Source organism: Oryctolagus cuniculus, chromosome 3 (assembly GCF_051225735.1).
Source record: "Oryctolagus cuniculus isolate XC-2025 breed Fujian yellow rabbit chromosome 3, ASM5122573v1, whole genome shotgun sequence".
Taxonomy (NCBI): domain Eukaryota; kingdom Metazoa; phylum Chordata; class Mammalia; order Lagomorpha; family Leporidae; genus Oryctolagus; species Oryctolagus cuniculus.
This window is the reverse complement of record NC_142869.1, coordinates 33,257,663-33,279,299: the sequence shown is the minus strand read 5'-3', so window position 1 is coordinate 33,279,299 and position 21,637 is coordinate 33,257,663. Positions and strand designations below refer to the sequence as shown.

At 36.3% G+C, this 21,637-nt stretch overlaps 2 protein-coding genes across 3 annotated transcripts in view; one reads left to right on the top strand and one right to left on the bottom strand.

Moving 5' to 3' along the window:
- Positions 1-1,010: 1,010 nt before the first annotated feature.
- On the top strand, positions 1,011-7,344 carry FAM237A (family with sequence similarity 237 member A). 2 transcript variants are annotated; one of them, XM_002712586.6, is made up of 3 exons: positions 1,011-1,175; positions 2,592-3,013; positions 6,495-7,344. In XM_002712586.6, the coding sequence occupies exons 2-3, from the start codon at positions 2,602-2,604 to the stop codon at positions 6,626-6,628; spliced, it is 546 nt and encodes a 181-aa protein (XP_002712632.1). In that variant the 5' UTR covers positions 1,011-1,175; positions 2,592-2,601; the 3' UTR covers positions 6,629-7,344. The 2 variants fall into 2 exon arrangements, 1 of the variants encoding a protein (XP_002712632.1); XR_016231927.1 differs by lacking the exon at positions 2,592-3,013 and having other exon boundaries at positions 6,495-6,634.
- Positions 7,345-9,318: 1,974 nt separating this feature from the next.
- DYTN (dystrotelin) overlaps positions 9,319-21,637 on the bottom strand; it is a 75,495-nt gene continuing 63,176 nt past the window's right edge. Inside the window, exon 13 of the mRNA XM_089329977.1 lies at positions 9,319-9,454. Within this exon, the coding sequence (XP_089186103.1) occupies positions 9,351-9,454 (104 nt within the window). The 3' untranslated portion in view covers positions 9,319-9,350. The remainder of the gene's footprint in view (positions 9,455-21,637) is intronic.

Below are 21,637 nucleotides of genomic sequence, written 5' to 3'. Positions count from 1 at the left end.
GAAGCTGAGATATGCTCTAACTAGATGAGGGCAGGTACCAAGCCTCTCAAGACAACTCTTCCGGGACCCTTCTTCCTGTCACTTGAGGCGGGGGGCGGTGGGGAGGGCTGGTGTTCCCTGGCTTCAGCAAACCTCACTGTAAAGCTTAGTGCCTCTCTGGAAAGTAACGGTGGATTTAACTGTGCTGGCACAAAAGCCTTCCGTTAAGGAAGACCACAAGTGCTTTTCAGGACATTGAGGGGATTTTGGGGAAAAACCTGCAAACATTAGCGAAAGGAGGACTTTAGTCCAGGCTCTCTGGCTGGGCGGGAAGGCTCCACAGAGCCCTGGGGAAGTGACATTTCTCTAATCTGAACTAAGGTATGAGCTAGCTGTGGGGCTAGAATTAAAGAGGATCCAGGGAGCTTCCTTTCTTAGAATGCAGAGTCCTTGCCGTGAAATCTAAAGCAAAGAGCTGAGTAGGGTGATGCCAGCAACCACCCGGGGTGGAGATAGTGGGGTCTCCTGGCAGGACAAATTTACACCCAGGAACCTTGAGGAGGCACTGTACTCCCTCAGAGCTTTTTGGGCCGCCAAGGAGTGCAGAAGATGGGGGATGCCCATATTCCTTCTCTCGTCCTAAGAGTCCAGAATTCTTATATCCCTTCATTCTCAGACAAGCCACGCAAGGGGAACTGGGCAGCCCCACTGTCCCTTAGTGCGCGGAGTTGGGCCCCAACTTTTAAGTCCCTCCTGCAGAGTTACGCCTCCCGCTAAGCCACACAAAGGCTCAAATCCTTGAGAGGAGAGTGTGCAGCGGTCAGGGTCAGTGAGGGTGTGTGAGGTGAGGCCATGCCTGTTTGTTTCCTAAAAGAAAACCCTCAAGAGAGGGCAGAGGAAGACGTGGGAGGTGGACTTGGAGGCGCGAGGTGGAGGCATTTCCATGCGCTTTGACGTAGACTCCACGAGGCACGGGGCACTCCCACTGCATAAGAGGAAGCACCGCAGCGTTGGGGACGCGGCAACCGGGGACAGCCACTCGCGCCTGGAGAAGCCGGAGCGCTGCTTCTTTCATTGCCTCTCCACGCACTCAAGGGAGCCCGATCCCAGCACTCGAGGGACCCCTGAGGGAACAGGGAGCCTGAGTGCAGACAGGCACCCTTCTGCAACCTGGGAGCAGAGTACAGCTTGACGAGGTAAGTGGGGAGCGCAAAGGGCAGAGTGAGACCCTAGCAGCTCCGCCCAGAGGTGGGTGAGGCCACGGAACTAGATGCCGGGGCCAAGACACTATAAAGACTCACGGGGCTCGTAGCGGTGCTCACGGAGGACCCCAGGGTTGAGGAACTCCGGAGGAATAACTCTCCAGGCTTGAGGCAATCTTTACTATAAAGAAGTGAACCTAAATGAGCTCGCCTGAGTGTGGTGGAGTGAGTTCCGGACAACGCCAACTTCAGCACCCAGGACAGCACCCCGCCCTTGGCTTTCTAAAACTTTGGTCTGACAGCTTACATTTAACCCTTGAGGAAAAGCATCCCTCGGGGAACCTCAACTTTGATATTTTAGTTGAGAAAAGGAAAAAAATAAACATAACTTTGTTCAAGTAAACATAATATATAAATAATATGAGAAATTATATAATTTTTTATTTCAAATACACTTTTCAAAATAAGAGTGTGAATGTTCAAATATAGCTTTTGAAATGTTTATTTATTGGAACCTCAAAACCTTGCTACTCCGCAGAAGAGAAAGATTCCATATTGTTGTTACCATTAAATGCTCCAATAGTCCTGTGAGATGTAACTTGCTTACCTTCATGATACTAACATACAAATGTTTGGAAATATAAGATAAGTCATTACACTTGCAACATAAGAAAAATTTCAAGGTGGTAATGTGGATACTTTGATTTTTTTGTAGTCAGCATTGAGAGCTAGAGAAATTGAAAGAGAGGCAAGTCATTTTCCTTAGAATCTTTGAGATCCAAAGTAAGAAAAGAGAATTTAGAAAACAATATCTTTCAGAACATATTAGCTGTTAATAAAATGTCAACAAAATGTACTCAAATGGAATGAATATAATTCTCACATACATTAACTTGTACTTTTAGCATGTTATCTTTCTTTTATTATAATATTTTGTAATTATATGCCTTTGTTAAAAAATTAAAAGTCAGTGTAAAAAACAAAGCATCTCAAGGGTAAAAATATAATCAAATTCCCAACTGTGTAGGAATCTTATATTAGGATAGCAAGGTTTGACATATTGTAGAATACTTGAAACTGCATGTTAAGGTTTAAATTTAAGCATTTAATACTCTTTAAACTTTACTACTCTGGACCAGCAAAAACCTGTTTTACTGATTAATCTTACAAAAGACCATATCTTAAAGATCTCTCAGCTGATATATCTTAGTTTTACACTCACTACCTAGCCTGACAATGATTAATTTTAGCTAGAACGAGACTTGTTAGATGGTGAGTAAGATATCTTTGTTACTTAGTGACAACGATGTGTTTCATTTGCTGTGACCAAGGTTCTTAAGGACGTATTTATTTTCTTTACTACATGGAGCACAAGCAGGGACTGATATGAGATATTTCCATCCTGTGCAGTTTCAGGGCCATGGCTGATCCTGGGAACAGAGGAGGGATCCACCGCCCCTTGAACCTCACCTGCTCCCTGCTCATTGTGGGAATGTGCTGTGTGCCTCCTTTCTTCTGTCATAGCCAGACAGACCTGCTGGCTCTTAACCAAGCTGATCCTCAGTGCTGGGAATCCTCCTCAGTGCTTCTCCTGGAAATGCGAAAGCCTCGCATTTCCAACACTGTTTCAGGCTTCTGGGATTTTATGATCTACCTGAAGTCATCTGAGAACTTGAAGCATGGGGCTCTGTTTTGGGATCTGGCCCAACTCTTCTGGGACATCTATGTGGACTGCGTGCTTTCAAGGAACCATGGCTTAGGAAGGAGGCAGTTGGCTGGAGAGGAAGAGAAAATCTCTGCAGCACAGCCACAGTACACAGGGAGTAAACAAGGTGGTCAATCCCAGCTCCCATATCTTTTGAAAGGGTCAACCAAGTATGAATATGCTGAATCGTGAGGAGGGAAATAGCTTCAGGGTAATCCAGTGTCATGTATAGTTCTGTCAAAGGAACGAACCTAAAGCACACATGATAGGAGAATAGAAAATATTTCCTTTTGCATTTTATAGTAGGAGTTTATGTAAAAATGTCCTTATCCTCATACTTTTTGTGGACCCCATCAAGGAAGAATCAGAAAAGACAAGCAAAGACAAGCATAATTCCAAAACGCAACATGAAAGTAGAAAGAGCTGCCCTGAGATTCACACTGATTTTTAATATTAACTCAAACATAGGTAGTCATGACCTGATGTTTACTTGCTGCGGGACTGGGGAGTGTTCACAGCACACAAATTATTGCCAGTTGGAAATTGAAAAAAACAAACCACATTGTTTTCATGTAAACAGAGAGACTTTCTGAGAAGTACTTACCTGATGAAGTAAAGAGCAAAAACAGTTAGCTTTTTGCAGGTTCAAAGCTTGTTGAATTTTGAATGAATCTTCTATAAGTAATTTACATCCACCAAGATGAGTAATTAATTATTAGTAAGTTGGAACTTCCTACAAATTTACAGGGTCTTCTCTGGCATTGTAGAATCAATATTCCTCCTAGAATTGGAATGAGTAAGCCCCTATAAATGAGTGAAGAGATGTCCTGGGCCCTATTCATGCTGTTTTTATTCTTTCTGTGGTGTCATTTCAACAAATTAGCTTCCAAATCTGGTAGCAAGGGCTATTTATGAGGCAGTATCTCCTTAGAATTATTTATGTACCAGTGAACAACTGAGTCATAGCTAATTCTTACATTTGTACATTTGATTATTAAAATTGTTATATATTCCTGTAATACGTCTATTAAAATAGGAATGAATGGTAGTAATTCTAACACTGCTTTTCTAAGACATTATTGAGTATTTATATACCTAGCTGGTTTTAAACTCAGATATGAAAAATTTTCCTGATTTTCTGACCCACAACACCAGGAAATCCGCTTTTATTTATATATAGGTTTATTATTTTGGTATGTATTACTGTACTTTGAAGTAATTTCAACTTTATAGGAAGTCTCCTTTGGTAGCTTTGGTATTAAAGTAGAAATTCAAAATGAAGGTGTTTAAATAAGGTTGCGAATATTTTAAAAATACTTTGAGGAGAGGCTGCTCAGGCATCAGCATGAGGAAGAATCATCTAAAGCCATAAATGTATTTTCTTCTCTACAACAGGGTGCTCTCTGGAACCTTTTCCCACCCCTCCCATTCATGTTTAACTGTTCAAATCATTACTAACATTTTTTCTATCTTTTACTCTCTGAAAAATTCAAAGAAATGTATACAAAATAATATGTTTAGTAGGAAATGAAAATAGTTATTTATTATTAATTATATGCATGTGTGCATAATATTTCTCCAAGGAAATTTTTGGCTTAGAAGCCACTTCATCTTGCAACAAAGTTGCTGTTGACTCAGCTGGTCTACAAACTTTAGAGAGAGTTGCTATGCAAGAAGCCCAACAGCAGAAGCAAGCATTCCATTTTATTGATGTTATTTTAATGTTCAACAAAACAATTATAGATCATCAAATAAGACTTTCTATTTGGCTTGCATAGTCATAGTCAAAGAAGATTTTGGGTCAAGGAGATACCATATCCAAAAGTTAAATAGTTACAGGAACATTGAGATTTCATCTCAAGAGGTTTCATTAAATCTCTAGTGCTTCAACAGGCTCTGGATGTACCTGCAGGGATCCTCTGATAATAGTTTCTTTTGTTCCTGGGAGTAACATGTTGCAAAGTTGGGTAGTGGTGAGGGTGAAGAGGTGTTTATCTCCACAGTTCTCAGGAAACTCACATCATCAGGGCATAAGGGGAGAATAACTAAAAGAAGTGGCTACACAATATGCAAAAGATTTCTTGTTCTGTTGATGTCTTCAAATCAATAGTTAAGATTAATTTGTGAACTCTCCCTAAGACAAATGTTAAAAACATAAAATTCATATAATTTTATATGTTAATAAATATCATATTTGTTAATATTGGGTCACCAAATACTAGAGATATCAAATAACTATGTAATGTTTTTCTATCAGAAAAAGGGGGGTATGGAAAAAAGTAGGCAGCCCAAAAAGTTTCTTCACATACTAAAATTCTCTGATTCTATTACCAGTATGAAAGATATTTGTTTAACTGTTCATAAACCATGGAAGCATGTTGCTCCAAGTTGGCCAACCAGGGAGATGACATGGACACTGAACAATGGTAGGTAGGAACAGAGGAGGGACAGAAATGAAATTTCCAGTAAATCTGAGGGCTAGAAATGTCATTATGAGAAAAGACTCTAAGGATTACTGTTATTGAGTCTAGAAAGACATGAGTTATTAGTTGAATGCTGAAGTATCTCGTGGAAGGTGTATAGAAGGTGCATACAGGCTAAATTTTGATTTTATGAAAAGGAAGAGACAGACAGTGAGGGATAGATTGATTCGGGGAAAGCATACACAGGTAACTCCCAAAGACAAAATAATGAATTGAGATTAATTGATGGATTAGTAATGGCCTCAATGAAAATGAAGAGATTTTAAAGTACATCTTGTGTAAAAAATGATGATCTCTTCCTAGGAAAAATCTAATTCTGCTTTTAAGAGGACAGAAAAACCTTCCTTCCTGGACCTTGCAGGTTGTATGTTGTAGAAAAATTGTAAATCTTTGTTTTCCTCCATGATGAGAAAATCAAAATTTAGATTTATATCTGATATTGTTTGCAGTTGGGATCTAACTAGCTGGCAAATGTTTATGGTGCTTTTAAAACACTAAATACAAAAGAAAACAATAATTTAGAAACATAGATAATTAGACTCACAAATGTTTGATTTTCTGTTTTACTCAATTCTAAGAAATGTCCTAAACAACCTACTTAGCAATTTCTCACCTTGCAATCTTAGGATACATTTAGAGATATAGCTCATGATGAAGTATAAGGCCTTTCACTGCAATGTTATTTACAGTAATGAGGAATGTGGAAGTATACTAGATGTCCCATAATAGGGTAATTATTAAGTAATCTATGGTATAAAGTATCTGTGCATAAAACTATGGTTATATGGAAGATTATGTGCTTTAAAATTTTTTGTTTATGTTTTTAAGCTGAAATTGTATAATAACCATTCATTTTTAATTAGATATACTTTAGTGCGTATCAGTTGATAATAAATATATTTCATATAATTTATCTAATTTAGATTATATAACAAAACTTCTTAGGACATAAAACTTTGTGCAAATACTGAAATTTTACATATATACCCCGTCAACAAATTTATGTGGATTTTGATAGCAGAGTGGCAGAAACATAAAACTTTCTTTTAAGAAGCAATTTATTGTTATTTAAGTAACATGAAAATAATTTAGTGGCTTTATGAAGTTCTTTTTCTCTACTTTCAGATACATTTTCTCAGCTCCCAAGAACACTTTTCCTAAAGAAGAAAGAATTGATTGGAGATTTAATAAGCATGCATGTCCAAAGGAGTGGATCTAGGTTCGTTGGAAAAATGAACTTGGAAATAAAGAAAAAATAAATCTGACATCAGAGAAAACTCCCACCTTGGAATATATATATGTGTGTGTGTATATATATGTTCATAACTGTTGATCCTTTATTTTAAATGGTGAGAATGCCCAGAGATAAATATTAAGCCACATTCTCTCACAGTACTTAAAGATTTATTGTTTAGGCTGCTAGCATGTAACTTCAAATAATGACATTACCACCAGACTATCCTACTGTCTAAAGGAGTTAAATATCTTCCAAAGATGACTTGGAGATTAGGGTACTCAGATCTTTGTATTCATCTGATAATATGTTTAGGGATGCTTCACATTATTAATAAGGTAGAATGTCACATCTGCATGACTTCCTAGTCACTGCTTAGGGATTGCTTATGCACAGACACATAAGAGAATATATCCATAATTGCCAGTTTCTCTGTGGTATGTGATATCTGAATCTTGTTTGAGACAATATTTTTTCATGCTGAGTAAAGCAAAATATGAAACAAAACAAAGCAACAAACTGGTGAATAAAACATTCATCTAGTGGAAAAAATAAAAGTTCTGGACTCCAAGTAATGTTACTTGATTCTCTTTATTTCATCATTTAATGTTACTACTAGAGATGTCCAAACTGTAACAAGATATCATGAGATAAATAAGTAAAAATTATTTCCCAATTAGCATATTTTCTATTTGATTAAATAGTAATCCTTGATAAGTTGCTACACTTTGCACTGAAAAACAAAATAAAATGAAGAATATTATAAGAGAAAAATTCAAAATTTTTTTCTTGTTAAGTGATTAAGCCTGAATGAGATTCATAGTAGAGAAGTACAATTGGCAAATTCCATAGAGTTCTAGATACAATGTTATTTATCTTTAATTATTCCCATCTCTATTTTTTCATAAATATAATTGACAGCTAGATTAAATTTCGGGTATGTCAGAAATTCCTTTGCTTTTTCCAGGTCCAAAGGAAGTCTCTGTAAGTGTTTCCATTGAAGGTTTAAGGCCTTCCTTGCACACGAAATTTTATCTAAAGGGGCTTTTATCAGAGAACTCAATTTTTCCTATGAGGATTGGTGATAGGGGAAGAAAGCCTATGGATGCAGCAGGGGGAGAAGGAGGCTCAGCTCTCACTTTTACTTGGCTGGGAGAATGAGCACATTAAAAAGTTTTCACCCTTTGACGGCTTTTCCTACATAGGCTCATGATTTTTGCTTTTTTTCTGTTTTTCCATGTCATTCATAACATCCTTCAAAACCACTGGGTAACCTCATTTCCTCTTATAAACAGTTGAAAAGATGTTACTCTCGGAGAATGAGCTTGCAGAAGAGACTGCACTTTGCTCCTCCCTCAACTTGGTATGCCACAATAAGGTTGACAATATTTTTCGTGGAGAGGTCAGATAGTAAATATTATAGGCTTTGTGGGTCATCCTGTCTCTGTTGCAAAGCATCAGTTCTGCTTTTGTAGAACCAATGCAACTATCACAATATATAAATGAATGAGTATGACTGTGCCCCAATAAAACTTTGAATTCATCATTAAAAATTTGAATACATTCAATTTTCAGGTGTTTTAAGTATTATTCTTTTGATTATATCAATCATTTTTTAGAATGTAATAACCACTCTTAGCCCACAGTCTGTCCAAAACAGCAGCTGAGTAGGATTTGTTCCATGGATTATAGCTTGCTAATTCATGCCCTATCAAACTTGTAAGGAATAAGTAGGTATGAAATAACAAGAAGAGTGAATATCTTAAACAAAATCAAAACAAAAAATCTATATAGGCTGGCTGATTATTTAAAAAAATATTAGGATTAGATTGAACAGGGATAACCTAGTTCTCACCCTATCCAACTGGATATCATTTCATTTGCAAATAGTTCTAGGGATTATAGATTGTATAAATAAAAACCCACAAGTTCTCCAAATGAAACCAAAAGGCAAAACATTGAAATCATAACAATATTTATTAAAAGACACTAGAGAGTACTGGCTGGAGTACAGGCCCAGGAGCTAGGTTCAAATCCCAGCTTCTTCAAGTGCTGACCAAATGACTTTGCACAAACTACCAAACCTCTTTGTAACTTAGTTTTCTCATAAAATGAGACACCTATTTCCTGGGTTTGTCATGAATGTTTAATTAGTTGGTACACACAGAATGTCCAGAAAGAAAGTGTTCTGGTAGTCAAAAGCTTTCAGCTATTACTTTGGATATCATCAAATTAAGCATCTATAATCTAATCTGCCACTAAAAGAAAGATGGCACACAATTGATGAAACTCATCAAATGTAGGGTTTCTTAGAGAAACATTCACATAATTTTTATTTTGAGATATTTGTTGATTCATATGAAATTGTAAGAAGTAATAGAGAGATATCTCTTCATCCATTCTTGCCTAGTGTGAACGTCTTGCATGATTATAGTACAATATCAATCTGGAAACTGACATTGGTGCAATCCAGAGTTTATTCATATTTCATCAGTTTTACACACATCAAACTGTGTGTGTGTGTGTGTATTTAGTTCTTTGCTAAGCAACTGGACAGGAAATTAGGTCATTAATTCAGTGGACTTGAAGAACTAAGGATACATGAGTAGAGAGATTAAAAAATAAGACTTCCCTTTTTCATAGTTCACACCAAACTATTGGGAGACCGAATGTCTAATTCTTTTCATGCAGATCTTAAAAATTCATTTTGTCATCACAACAAGGAATCTTTGAGCCTGGATTCCTTTTCACTTCAAGCTGGGCAAGGTGATTTGATCCACAAGGGCAGAGAAGGCTCTGCATACCTGCTCAGCTCCTCCATACAAATCCATGTTTACTGAGGACTGTGGACCTGAAACCCACAAACAAGAGACACTTTCAGAGGGATGAACCTGCAGGTTCTCAAGCTGATCTGCATAAAGCTCTCTCACAAAGAAGAAATAGGATCCATCCCCTCTCAGTTACTGAGTATAATAGCATGATTAATACTACAAATCCAACTAGGTTGTGGTTCTTTTCCCACAGCTCCTATCACTTTTGGGAAACAGGTGGTATGCGTGGAGTGCAAGATAATGAATTCATTTTTAGGAAACCTGTGCACTTTGGGATGTTAATCTATGATGTGCTATTATATTGTATTATATTATACTGTACGTCATTGATAAAAATGATCACAGGAAAGGCTTGTTTTTGCTAGTTACATAATTTTTACCTACACAATTTATACTGTGGCTCAATCTTTGCTGTTTTATGCCCAGCATAAGGGAGGGCTCATGTTTTTTTTACTCCATCCATCCTCTAACATTGTTCCACAGCTCCAAGGACCTTGAATAAATCATATTTTATTGCCTGACTAAAAACCCTTGTCTAGAGGCAAACTTATTCTCAGATATTCTGTTCCTCAGACTACAGAGATAAAGATCTTAAAATACAGCAATAATGGAATATGGAAGCAATGACCCATTTCATTTATAGCAATTTTTCTTGTTTGGTTATTTTATTTTTTTAACTTCAGTTCCTTGAAATGTTAACAAAGGCCAAACATAAACACCTAGGAACTAGTAGATTGCTTAGCATATACTGGGAGTTCAATATTTATCAGTATTGAATTAATATAGCACATATAATCCTAATGAGATGTTAAATATGATACCTATGAAATAGAACATCCAGAGGAAATCACAATGGCAAAATAATTCACTAACATAACAAAGAAAAGCTACCTGGTCTATGAATAGATTAGAATGAAAGAGAAGACTACAAGAATGATGAATATAGAAATTATAAATTATTAGGTTATCTTGTCTATGATTAATCTTTTTTGAAACTAAAATACTGAGCCTATGTCTTCCTTCCAACAATTATGAATTAAGTAAATTAATATCTATTGAATATCTATTCTGTACGGAGACCTCTCCCTTGAGATCCAGAATGTATACACCAGTTGTCTCTCTGATCTCTTGTTTGGCTGTCTCTCAGGCAATTCATACTTTATATTCTCAAAATAGGGCTATTGATTTGCTATCTCCATCTTGGTTTTCTCACCTTTTCTCATTACAATAAGGGGGACATAACGCACTCAGGTCAATACTTATCTATCACCCCTTGTCAAGACTTTTCTCACTTCATCGCCCTTTTCCAAGCCACTCTCTACACAATGTCAGAATTTAAAAATGCAAACCTACCCCATTTCAACACAAGTGCTCAGCACACCAAGCACAGTGCTTGAAAAATGGTAAATACTTGTTGAATATTTGCCAAATGAATTGGTAGTGGAATGATGAACCAATGGCTTTTTTTCTGCCTTCATGGAGCTTAAATTCTGTAATTCTTTGTCATTGAACAATTACTTCCATTTTTTCATACACATACATATGTATTAACAAATATGTATATTTCAAATATAATCATGTGTAGCTTAATGACAAAGACACATTCTGAGAAATGTGTCATCGGGGATTCCATTACTGTGCCAAAATCATAAAGCATACTTAATCCTAAATGGTATAGCTTAATGTACAACTAGGCTATGTTATTTATCTCTATATCTATCTATCTGTCCGTCTATATACCTACACATCATCTATAGAAATTGTAGCCTACTGTTCCTAATGCTCAAAGTAACATGAGAAAAAGTCAAGCACAAGTAAAAATGATGTAATCAAGAAACCCAGTAAACAGGAAATATATGAGGCTACTGCCAGTGTTAATACAGTAAACTGTTTACAGTACATTTTAAAAATGTAGTTATTTATATAAGAGAGTGAGAAAGAGAGAGAGTAAGTGAGCAAGAAGCTTTCATACATTAGGTCACTCCTTAAATATCCACAGTGGCTGGTTTTAGCCGAAGGGTGAAGAAACCAGGAGCTAGGAACTCAACCCAGGTTTCCTATCTGGGTGGCTGGAACCCAACCACTTGAGCCATCGTCTACTGCTTCCCAGAGTCTGCATTAGCAGGAAGTTGGAATAAGGGTACCCAGGCACTCAGATATGGGACATAGGAATCTTACACAGCACCTTAACTGCTAGGCCAACACTTACCTCAATTGTTTTTATAAGTAGAAAGAATACATTCTCAAATAATGATGAAGAGCATAGAACAGGAAATACATAAACCAGCAATGTAGTTGTTTATTTTTATTATCAGTTTTATGTATTTTATATAACAGTATATGTTATACTTTTTTAGAATTAGAAGTAGGTTTGTTTATACCAGCAGCACTATAAACAGGAGTAATCTGTTGTGCCATAGCATTATAATAGCTATGGTATTACTAGCTGATAGGAACTTTTCAGCTCCATTATACTTTTATGGGGTTGTTGTCATATGTGTGGTCCCTCATTGTCTGAAATATCATTATGCAGCATATGACTGTGTGTATATGTATATTTATGATAAAATAGAATGATAGAGAGAGATGCCATTAAGATTCCAGTAAAAACTTCTAGGATTCCTAGGCAATATCTGAAATTACTTTAAAAGTAAATGAGATAAAAATTCAATGTTGAACTTTCTCCTGAGCTTGCTCAAGTATTTTTTCTTTGTTTCCTTGGAATTTATTTAATCTGAAGCTTAATTTTTTTGATTACTTGAAATAATAACTAGACTGAAGGTACTAGGTAGGAAGAAGGACTAGAAATAACCCTTCCACATCCCCATCCTCAATCATGCCCTTGAGATTATGTCATCTGGAAATAGAAATCATTTTACTTACTCCTTTCTGAAGTGAATGCATTTCATTTTTTATTGCCTAATTATATTGTCTAGGACTTCTAGAACTGTGTTGGATAGAATTGGTAACAATGGGGACCAGTGCCTTGTTCTCGATCTTAAATGAAAAGATTTCAGTTTTAATCTTCAACAAGATGTTAGTCTTAATTATGTTGAGGTAACTTACCGCTGTTCCTGGTTTGTTTAACTTTTATCATGAAATGGAGTTGAGTTTTGTAAAACGATTTTTTCTATATTTTTAAATGATCATGTGATTTTTTATCCTTCATTTTCCTAATGTGTTGTATCACATTTGTTGATTTGTGCATGTTGAAACATCCTTGCATCTCAGAAATAAATCCTACTTGCTTATGGTAATAAATTTATTGCATTATTGAATTCAGTTTGCTAGTACTTTCTTTGAGAATTTTGGTATCTATATTCATTAGGTTAATTTATCTGTAGTCTTATTTTCATGTGGTATTTTTGTTTGATTTGGTATCAGGTCAATTCAGAAAGTTATTTACGTAGGGTTCTCTCCTTTTCCATTTTTTTTTGAGGTGTTTGAAAAGGATTGACATTAATTATCAAAGCAATTTATAAAAAACCCATGGCCAACATCCTATTGAATGGGGAAAAGTTGGAAGCATTTCCACTGAGATCTGGTACCAGACAGGGATGCCCACTCTCACCACTGCTATTCAATATAGTTCTGGAAGTTTTAGCCAGAGCTATTAAGTAAGAAAAAGAAATTGAAGGGATACAAATTGGGAAGGAAGAACTCAAACTATCCCTCTTTGCAGATGATATGATTCTTTATTTAGGGGATCCAAAGAACTCTACTAAGAGACTATTGGAACTCATAGAAGAGTTTGGCAAAGTAGCAGGATATAAAATCAACGCACAAAAATCAACAGCCTTTGCATTCGGATCTGGCTGAAAAGCCCATGAGAGTATTTCAGGCATGGAAAGCCAAGACACTCTGGCAAAAGATCTCTGTGAGTGAGATCCCAGTGGAAAGAACAGGTCATCAAAGAAGGAGGTACCTTTCTCTGAAGGGAGGAGAGAACCTCCACTTTGACTATGACCTTGTCTAAACAAGATAAGAGTCGGAGAACTCAGAGGGCTTCCATAGCCTTGGAAACTCATGACTGGAGCATAGGGAGATTACTGATGCCATAGACAGGAGTGTCAATTGGTAAAGTCAACAACAGGAGTCACTGTGCACTTACTCCTCATGTAGGATCTCTGTCCTTAATGTGCTGTGCATTGAGATTTAATGCTATAACGAGTACTCAAACAATATATTTCACTTTGTGTTTCTATGGGGGTGCAAACTGTTGAAATCTTTACTTAATGCATACTAAACTGATCTTCTGTAAAAAAAAAAAAAAAAAGAAATTATCAATTCCCAACTTGACTCTCACTGGGATTAAACATGACAATAGGTCTGATCTGATTTCATCATCATTTAAAAAAATCATCTATTATTTTTCACTTTATGTTTCTGTGTGGGAGCAAACTGTTGAAATCCTTACTTAATGTATACTAAGCTGATCTTCTGTATATTAAGATAATCGAAAATGAATCTTGATGTGAATGGAAGGGGAGAGGGAGTGGGAAAGGGGAGGGTTGTGGGTGGGAGGAATGGTATGGGGGGGAAGCCATTGTAATCCATAAATCGTACTTTGGAAATTTATATTCATTAAATAAAAGTTAATAAAAAAAAAAGAAAAAAAACAACAGCCTTTGTATACACAGGCAATGCCATGCCTGAGGAAGAACTTCTAAGATCAATCCCATTCACAATAGCTACAAAACCAATCAAATACCTTGGAATAAGCTTAACCAAGGACGTTAAGGATCTCTACGATTAAAATTACAAAATCTTAAAGAAAGAAATAGAAGAGGATACCAAAAAATGGAAAAATCGTCCATGCTCATGGATTGGAAGAATCAATATCATCAAAATGTCCATTCTCCCAAAAGATATTTACAGATTCAATGAGATACCAATCAAAATACCGAAGACATTTTTCCCAGATCTGGAAAAAATGATGCTGAAATTCATATGGATACACAGGAGACCTCGAATAGCTAAAGCAATCTTGTACAACAAAAACAAAGCCGGATGGAGGCATCACGATACCAGATTTCAGGAAATACTACAGGGCAGTTGTTATCAAAACAGCATGGTACTGGTACAGAAACAGATGGATAGACCAATGAAACAGAATTGAAACACCAGAAATCAATCCAAACATCTACAGCCAACTTATATTTGATCAAGGATCCAAAACCAATTCCTGGAGCAAGGACAGTCTATTCAATAAATGGTGCTGGGAAAATTGGATTTCCACATGCAGAAGCATGAAGCAAGACCCCTACCTTTCACCTTACACAAAAATCCACTCAACATGGATTAAAGACTTAAGTCTATGACCCGACACCATCAAATTATTAGAGAACATTGGAGAACCCTGCAAGATATAGGTACCGGCAAAGACTTCTTGGAAAAGACCCCAGAAGCACAGGCAGTCAAAGCCAAAATTAACATTTGGGATTGCATCAAATTGAGAAGTTTCTGTACTTCAAAAGAAACAGTCAGGAAAGTGAAGAGGCAACCGACAGAATGGGAAAAAATATTTGCAAACTACGCAACAGATAAAGGGTTGATAACCAGAATCTACAAAGAAATCAAGAAACTCCACAACATCAAAACAAACAACCCACTTAAGAGATGGGACAAGGACCTCAATAGACATTTTTCAAAAGAGGAAATCCAAATGACTAACAGGCACATGAAAAAATGTTCAAGATCACTAGCAATCAGGGAAATGCAAATCAAAACCACAATGAGGTTTCACCTCATCCTGGTTAGAATGGCTCACATTCAGAAATCTACCAACAATAGATGCTGGAGAGGATGTGGGGAAAAAGGGACACTAACCCACTATTGGTGGGAGTGCAAACTGGTTAAGCCACTATGGAAGTCAGTCTGGAGATTCCTCAGAAACCTGAATATAACCGTACCATACAACCAAGCCATCCCACTCCTTGGAATTTATCCAAAGGAAATTAATTGGCAAACAAACAAGCTGTCTGCACCTTAATGTTTATTGCAGCTCAATTCACAATAGCTAAGACCTGGAACCAACCCAAATGCCCATCAACAGTAGACTGGATAAAGAAATTATGGGACATGTACTCTATAGAATACTATACAGCAGTCAAAAACAATGAAATACAGTCATTTGCAACAAAATGGAGGAATCTGGAAAACATTATGCTGAGTGAATTAAGCCAGTCCCAAAAGGACAAATATCATATATTCTCCCTGATCAGTGACAACTAACTGAGCACCAAAGGGGAAACTTGTTGAAGTGAAATGGACACTATGAGAAACAGTGACTTGATCAGCCCTTGTCCTGACTGTTGATGTATAATTTAATACTTTATCCCTTTTAGTATTTTTTTTTGTTCTAGTACTATTGGTTGAACTCTGTAATTAACACACAATTATTCTTAGGAGTTTAAATTTAACTGAAAAGTGATCCCTGTTAAATATAAGAGTGGGAATAAGAGAGGGAGGAGATGTACAATTTGGGACATGCTCAATCGGACTTACCCCAAATGGTGGAGTTCGAAACGTGCCAGGGGATTCCAACACAATCCCATCAAGGTGGCATGTACCAATGCCATCTCACTAGTCCAAGTGATCAATTTCAGTTCACAATTGATCACACTGATAGGTCTAAGAGTCAAAGGGATCACACAAACAAGACTAGTGTCTGCTAATAATAACTGATAGACTCAAAAAGGGAGAGAATGATCCAACATGGGAAGCGGGATACACAGCAGACTCATAGAATGGCAGATTTCCTAACTAGCACCTTGGCCTCAGAATCAGCCCTTAAGGCATTTGGATCTGGCTGAAGAGCCCATGAGAGTATTTTAGGCATGGAAAACCAAGACACTCTGGCAAAACAAACAAACAAAGAAGACCTAAATGAAAGATCTCTGCGAGTGAGATCCCAGTGGAAAGAATGGGGCCATCAAAGAAGGAGGTAGCTTTCTCTGAAGGGAGGAAAGAACCTCCACTTTGACTATGACCCTGTCAGAATAAGATTGAAGTTGGCGAACTCAAAAGCCTTCCATAGCCTTGGCAACTCATGACTAGAGCCTAGGGTGATTACTGATGCCATAAACAAGAGTATCAATTGTTAAGTCAACAACAGGAGTCACTGTGTATTTACTCTTCATGTGGGATCTGTTCTTAATGTGTTGTCCAATGTGAATTAATGCTATAACTAGTACTGAAACAGTATTTTACCCTTTGTGTTTCTGTATGGGTGCAAACTGATGAAATCTTTACTTAATATATACTAAATCGATCTTCTGTATATAAAGATAATTGAAAATGAATCTTAATGTGAATGGAATGGGAGATGGAGCGGGAGCTGGGAGGGGTGCGAGTGGGAGGGAAGTTATGGGGGGGAAGCCACTGTAATCCATAAACTGTACTTTGAAATTTATATTTACTAAATAAAAGTAAAAAAAATGAAAAAAAAGAAAAGGATTGACATTAATTATTTTTTAAATGTTTCATGGAATTCACCAGTAAGCCCTCTGGTTCTGGGTTCTCTTTCTTGGGAGATTTTTGATTACTGATTCAAAATTCTTATTCATTATTAGATTGCTCAGCTTTTATATCATCTTAGTTCAGAATAGGTAGGTTGTATGCTTCTAGGAATTTATCCATTTAATTCTATATTATACAATTTTTGGTGTATTATAGTCACTTGGAATCCTTTTTATTTCTGTGGCATTAGTTGTAATTTTTTTTCTCTTCTTGATTCTATTTATGTTTCTCTTTTTCCCTGTTAGTCTGGCTAAAGTTTTATGAACTTTGTTGATCTTTTCTACTAAGTCTTAGTTTTGTTTATTTTTCCATTGTTTTGTAGTTTCTGTTTTATTTAGCACTACTCTAATTTTTAATATTTCCTTTCTGTTATTAACTTTGGGCTTAGTTTGTTTTAGTATTCCCAGTTTCTTGACGTGTAAACTAAGTTGTTTATTTGTGATCTCTCTTTTTTAAATGAGGCATTTATCACCATAAACTTCCCTCTTAGGACTGTCTTTTCTGCATCCTGCAAACTTCAGTATGCTGTTTTCATTTGCACATGTGTTGAAGTGTTTTCTAATTTCCCTTTTGGTTTCTTTTTGATACATTGGTTATTCAAAATGTGTTGTTTGATTTTATATTTTTATTAGATTGTTTTATTATTCTTTCTGTTACTGATAACAGTTAAATTTTATTATGATCAGAAAAGATACTTGATATTATTTCAATCTTCTTAAATTTTTTACAACTTGTTTTGTGATACAACATGTGGTTATCCTGGAGAATGTTTCATGTGATCATCAGAAGAAGGTATATTCTGCTGTCACTGGGTAAATTAGTTTGTGTGCACCTCTTAGGTCTAGTTGGTTTATAGTATTTTTCAAATACTCTGTTTCCTAACTGACTTTCTGTCTGATGGTCTATCCATTATTGTAGGTGAGGTACTGAGGTCTCTTAGTATTATTGTGATGCTTCCTATATCTTCCTTTTGTTGTGTCTACAACTGCTTTATAATTTTCAGTGCTCTAATACTGATGGATTGACTGAATTGAATTTTATCACTATATCATATCTTTCTTGTCTCTTGTGTCAATTTTTTACCTAAAGTCTGTTTTTTTTCTAATGAAGATGCAGCCATCTCTGATCTCTTTTGGATACTATATACATGGAGAATTTTTCCTTTTCTTCTGGCTTGTGCATCATTAAATCTAAAATTAATATTTTGTAGATGGCATAAAGTTACATCTTTTTTAAACCCACTCAGAAACCTTGTTTACTTTTATCTATTTAGAATTACATTAATTATTGATAAAAAAGGACCATTTTGCCATTTTGTTAACTATTTTCTCTTTCCTGAAGTTGTTTTGCCTCTCCTTTCTTCTTTTGCTATGTTTCCCCTTTTCTTTTGTTCTTTCTTGTTTTGTTTTTATGTATTGAAATGATTTGACTTTTTTTGTGTGTGTAACTCTATTGGATTTTTTTGTGCTTACCATGAGGTATACATAAAATATTTTAGTTGATAACAACTTAACTTCTATTGCATACAAAAATTCCTGCTATTAATTTCCACACACTTTGATATCACAATTCACATCTTTTTATATTATATATTCATTAACATATCTTTCTATTCACAGCTATTCTTTTTTTTTAAAGATTTATTTATTTATTTGAAAGGTAGAGTTACAGGGTAGGCAGAGGGAGGGGATGAGAGAGAAAGAGAGAGAGGGAGAGAGGTCTTCCACTCCCCAGATGACTGCAATGGCCAGAGTTGTGCTGATCCAAAGGCAGGAGCCAAGAGCTTCTTCTAGGTCTCCCACATATGTACAGGTGCCCAAGGACTTGAGCCATCTTCTACTGCTTTCCCAGGCCATAGCAGAGAGCTGGGTTGGAAGTGGAGCAGCCGGAACTTGAACTGGCGCCTATGTATATGGGATGCCGGCACTGCCAGCAGCGGCTTTACCCACTATGCCACAGTGCTAGCCCTTAGAGTTAGTCTTGTTTGACTTTCATATCATAATTAAAAGCAATTTGTAAGTCATTGTTTCAGCAGCACAGTATTGAATTTATCTTTCTATTTACTTTCATCAATGAGTTTTTCTGTATAGTATTCATGATTTTTCTTTCAGCACTTTAATCCAATTTCTTTCTGACTTAAAAAAATTTCTGCTGATAAATCAGCTTATAGTCTTTTGAGGGCTACTTTGTAAGTCACTTTACTCTTGTTGTTTTCAAAATTCTGTTTTGTGGGTGCCAGCATTGTGGTGTAGCTAGTAAAACTGTTGCCTGTGATATGGGTATTCTACAAGGGTGCACTTCATGTCCCACTGCTCCACTTTTAATCCAACTCCCTGCTAATGGCCTGGGAAAGGCAGCAGAAAATGACCCAAGTGCAAACACTGTAAAGTCCATGTGGGAGATCCGAATGAAGCTCCTGGCTCCTGGCTTTGACAGTAGTTAGGAGACCCTCCCTCTCTCCCGCCCCATAACTCTGGCTTTCAAGTAAGTAAATAAATAAGATTTTTTTAAAAGTCTTTCTTTCAAAAAAATAAACCAAAAACACAAAATTCTGTTTTGTGCTTAACTTTTGATAATTTTGTTGTAATTTAACTTGGTGTATATTTCTTTGAGTTCTTCTAATTTGAGGTCTGTTGGTCTTCCTATACCTAAATATCCATTTTCTTACCCAGATTGGAGAAGTTTCAGCCACTATTTTAAAAAATAAGCTTCCTGACCCTTAACTCTCTTTGGTTCTAAAATTCCTGTATTTCATATATTGGTCTACTTGATGCCATCCTAAATGTCCCTTAAGCTCTCTTAACTGTTTTGATTTCATTTTTTTTCCTTCTCTGACTGTACAATTTCAAGTGCTCTGTCAGTAAGTCTGCTGATTCTTTTTTTCTGCGTGATCTTGTCTACTGTTGAACTCCCTATTGAAATTTTCATTTCAGTTGTTATATTCTTCAGATTGAAGATTGGGGCTTTAAAAAATTTTTTTGTTTGTTGAAATTCTGATTTTGTTTATGTATTGTTCTGAACATACTGAACATCTTTCTGATGGTTATTAACAACTCTCTGTCAGGCAATTAATTTGACATATTTCATGAGGGTGCATTTCTGGAATTTTATCTTGTTTCTTTGTTGAATCATGTTTCCTCAATATTTTTTCACTTACTTATTCTTTGTGTCGATATCTGCACAGTAAAAACATAGCCACATCTCACAGACCTCAGGCACTGGTATCATACAGACAAAGACCTCCCGACAACCAACCTAATCAGAGATTCTGGGACTTCACAAAACCGTGTGCTACTCCCAGCTGCCTCTGTTGTTCTGAATAGCCTTTAGATATTTAGAGTATGGTGGTCTGTCAGCTCTCTGAGAAAGGTGAGACAGAAGTTAGTCCCTTGGACAGCCTCAGAAGACTTAGAATGCTGGATTCACAGTCCAACTGTTTTCCTCCTATGTCAGAACCTGGGATCTGGATTTTATTCTCCTGCTTGTTTATACTAAGCCTGGGAGAGGAGTCTTGGAAAATGCTTTCATGCTAGTCCAAAACACCATCTTTGTTCTCAAACCATGCTCTCCTAAGCCTATCATCTCTTCTCATCACTGAAGCCCATCAATGGATGACAAAAAGGGATGGGAAAAATGTTGGAAAGAATTTAGGAAAGTTATACATAAAATTTTGTTCTTAAACGGGAGAAAAAAATTAATAAGGCAAAAAAACTAGGGGATTGTTTCTAAATTTTTCAACACAGGAACAAGGAATAATAGATACTTTTTGACATCTAATTTTTTAAATGGTAAATTAAAATAAGATTTATTTTATTTATTTAGAAAGCAGAATTAGAGAGAGAGAGAGAGAGAGAGAGAGAGAGATCTTCTATTGGCTGGTTTACTCCCCAAATGACTGCAACAGCCAGAGCTGGGCCTAGTCAAAGCAAGGAGCCAGGAGCTTCATCAGGGTCTCCCATGTGGTTGCAGGGAGCATTAGCAGGAAGCTGGATTCAAACCAGAGTAGCTGGGACTCAAACCAATGCTCTGGTTTGGAAGGTGAGCATCCCAAGTGGTGGCTCACTTGCAGTGCCACAACGCCCACCCCTCATAGTCTCTTGAAATCTTATCATCTAAGATCTTGATACTGAGTGACTTTATGACTGTCCAAAAATGATTATCAGGTTTGCTGTTTTTTTTTTTTTTAATTATTAAACCTGTGGTTATCTGATGCACCTGAGATAGAGCTAGAAGCAAACAACATAACTTATACCTTAATTTAATTTGTTTTATTTTCCATGTCATCATCAGTGTGGTTTTCACACTTGTATCTCCAATTAAGGTTGGTGTAGCTTTGATAAGCATGCATACATTTTTTATAAATTCTGAAGTGTGTTTTTATAATCTATGTTGGAAATGGCTAAGTGGAGTTTGAAGCAAGATCCTATTTAATACCAGATTGAATAAATATACAAGCTTAATAGAAATATGAATGAGGAGTGGTATATAATGCAAAACAGTAGCCTTGAGGATTAACATAGATTCTTGTATTTATAGGTCTCTCAGAAATAAGGCTAGTACTTGTACAAAAGAAATATACTTATAAATATAAATCTTAACAACCAATATATGCTGAGTCATCATTAAGTATAGAATATTATAATAAAAGATGAGTACCTTTTGTTGATATTATAAACACAGTT

Bases quoted from the DNA above. Each gene is read 5' to 3' on its own strand.
- FAM237A (XM_002712586.6), top strand. From the start codon at position 2,602: ATGGCTGATCCTGGGAACAGAGGAGGGATCCACCGCCCCTTGAACCTC. The intron at 3,014-6,494 runs GTGGTCAATCCC...CTCTACTTTCAG, and splicing joins GTACACAGGGAGTAAACAAG to ATACATTTTCTCAGCTCCCA.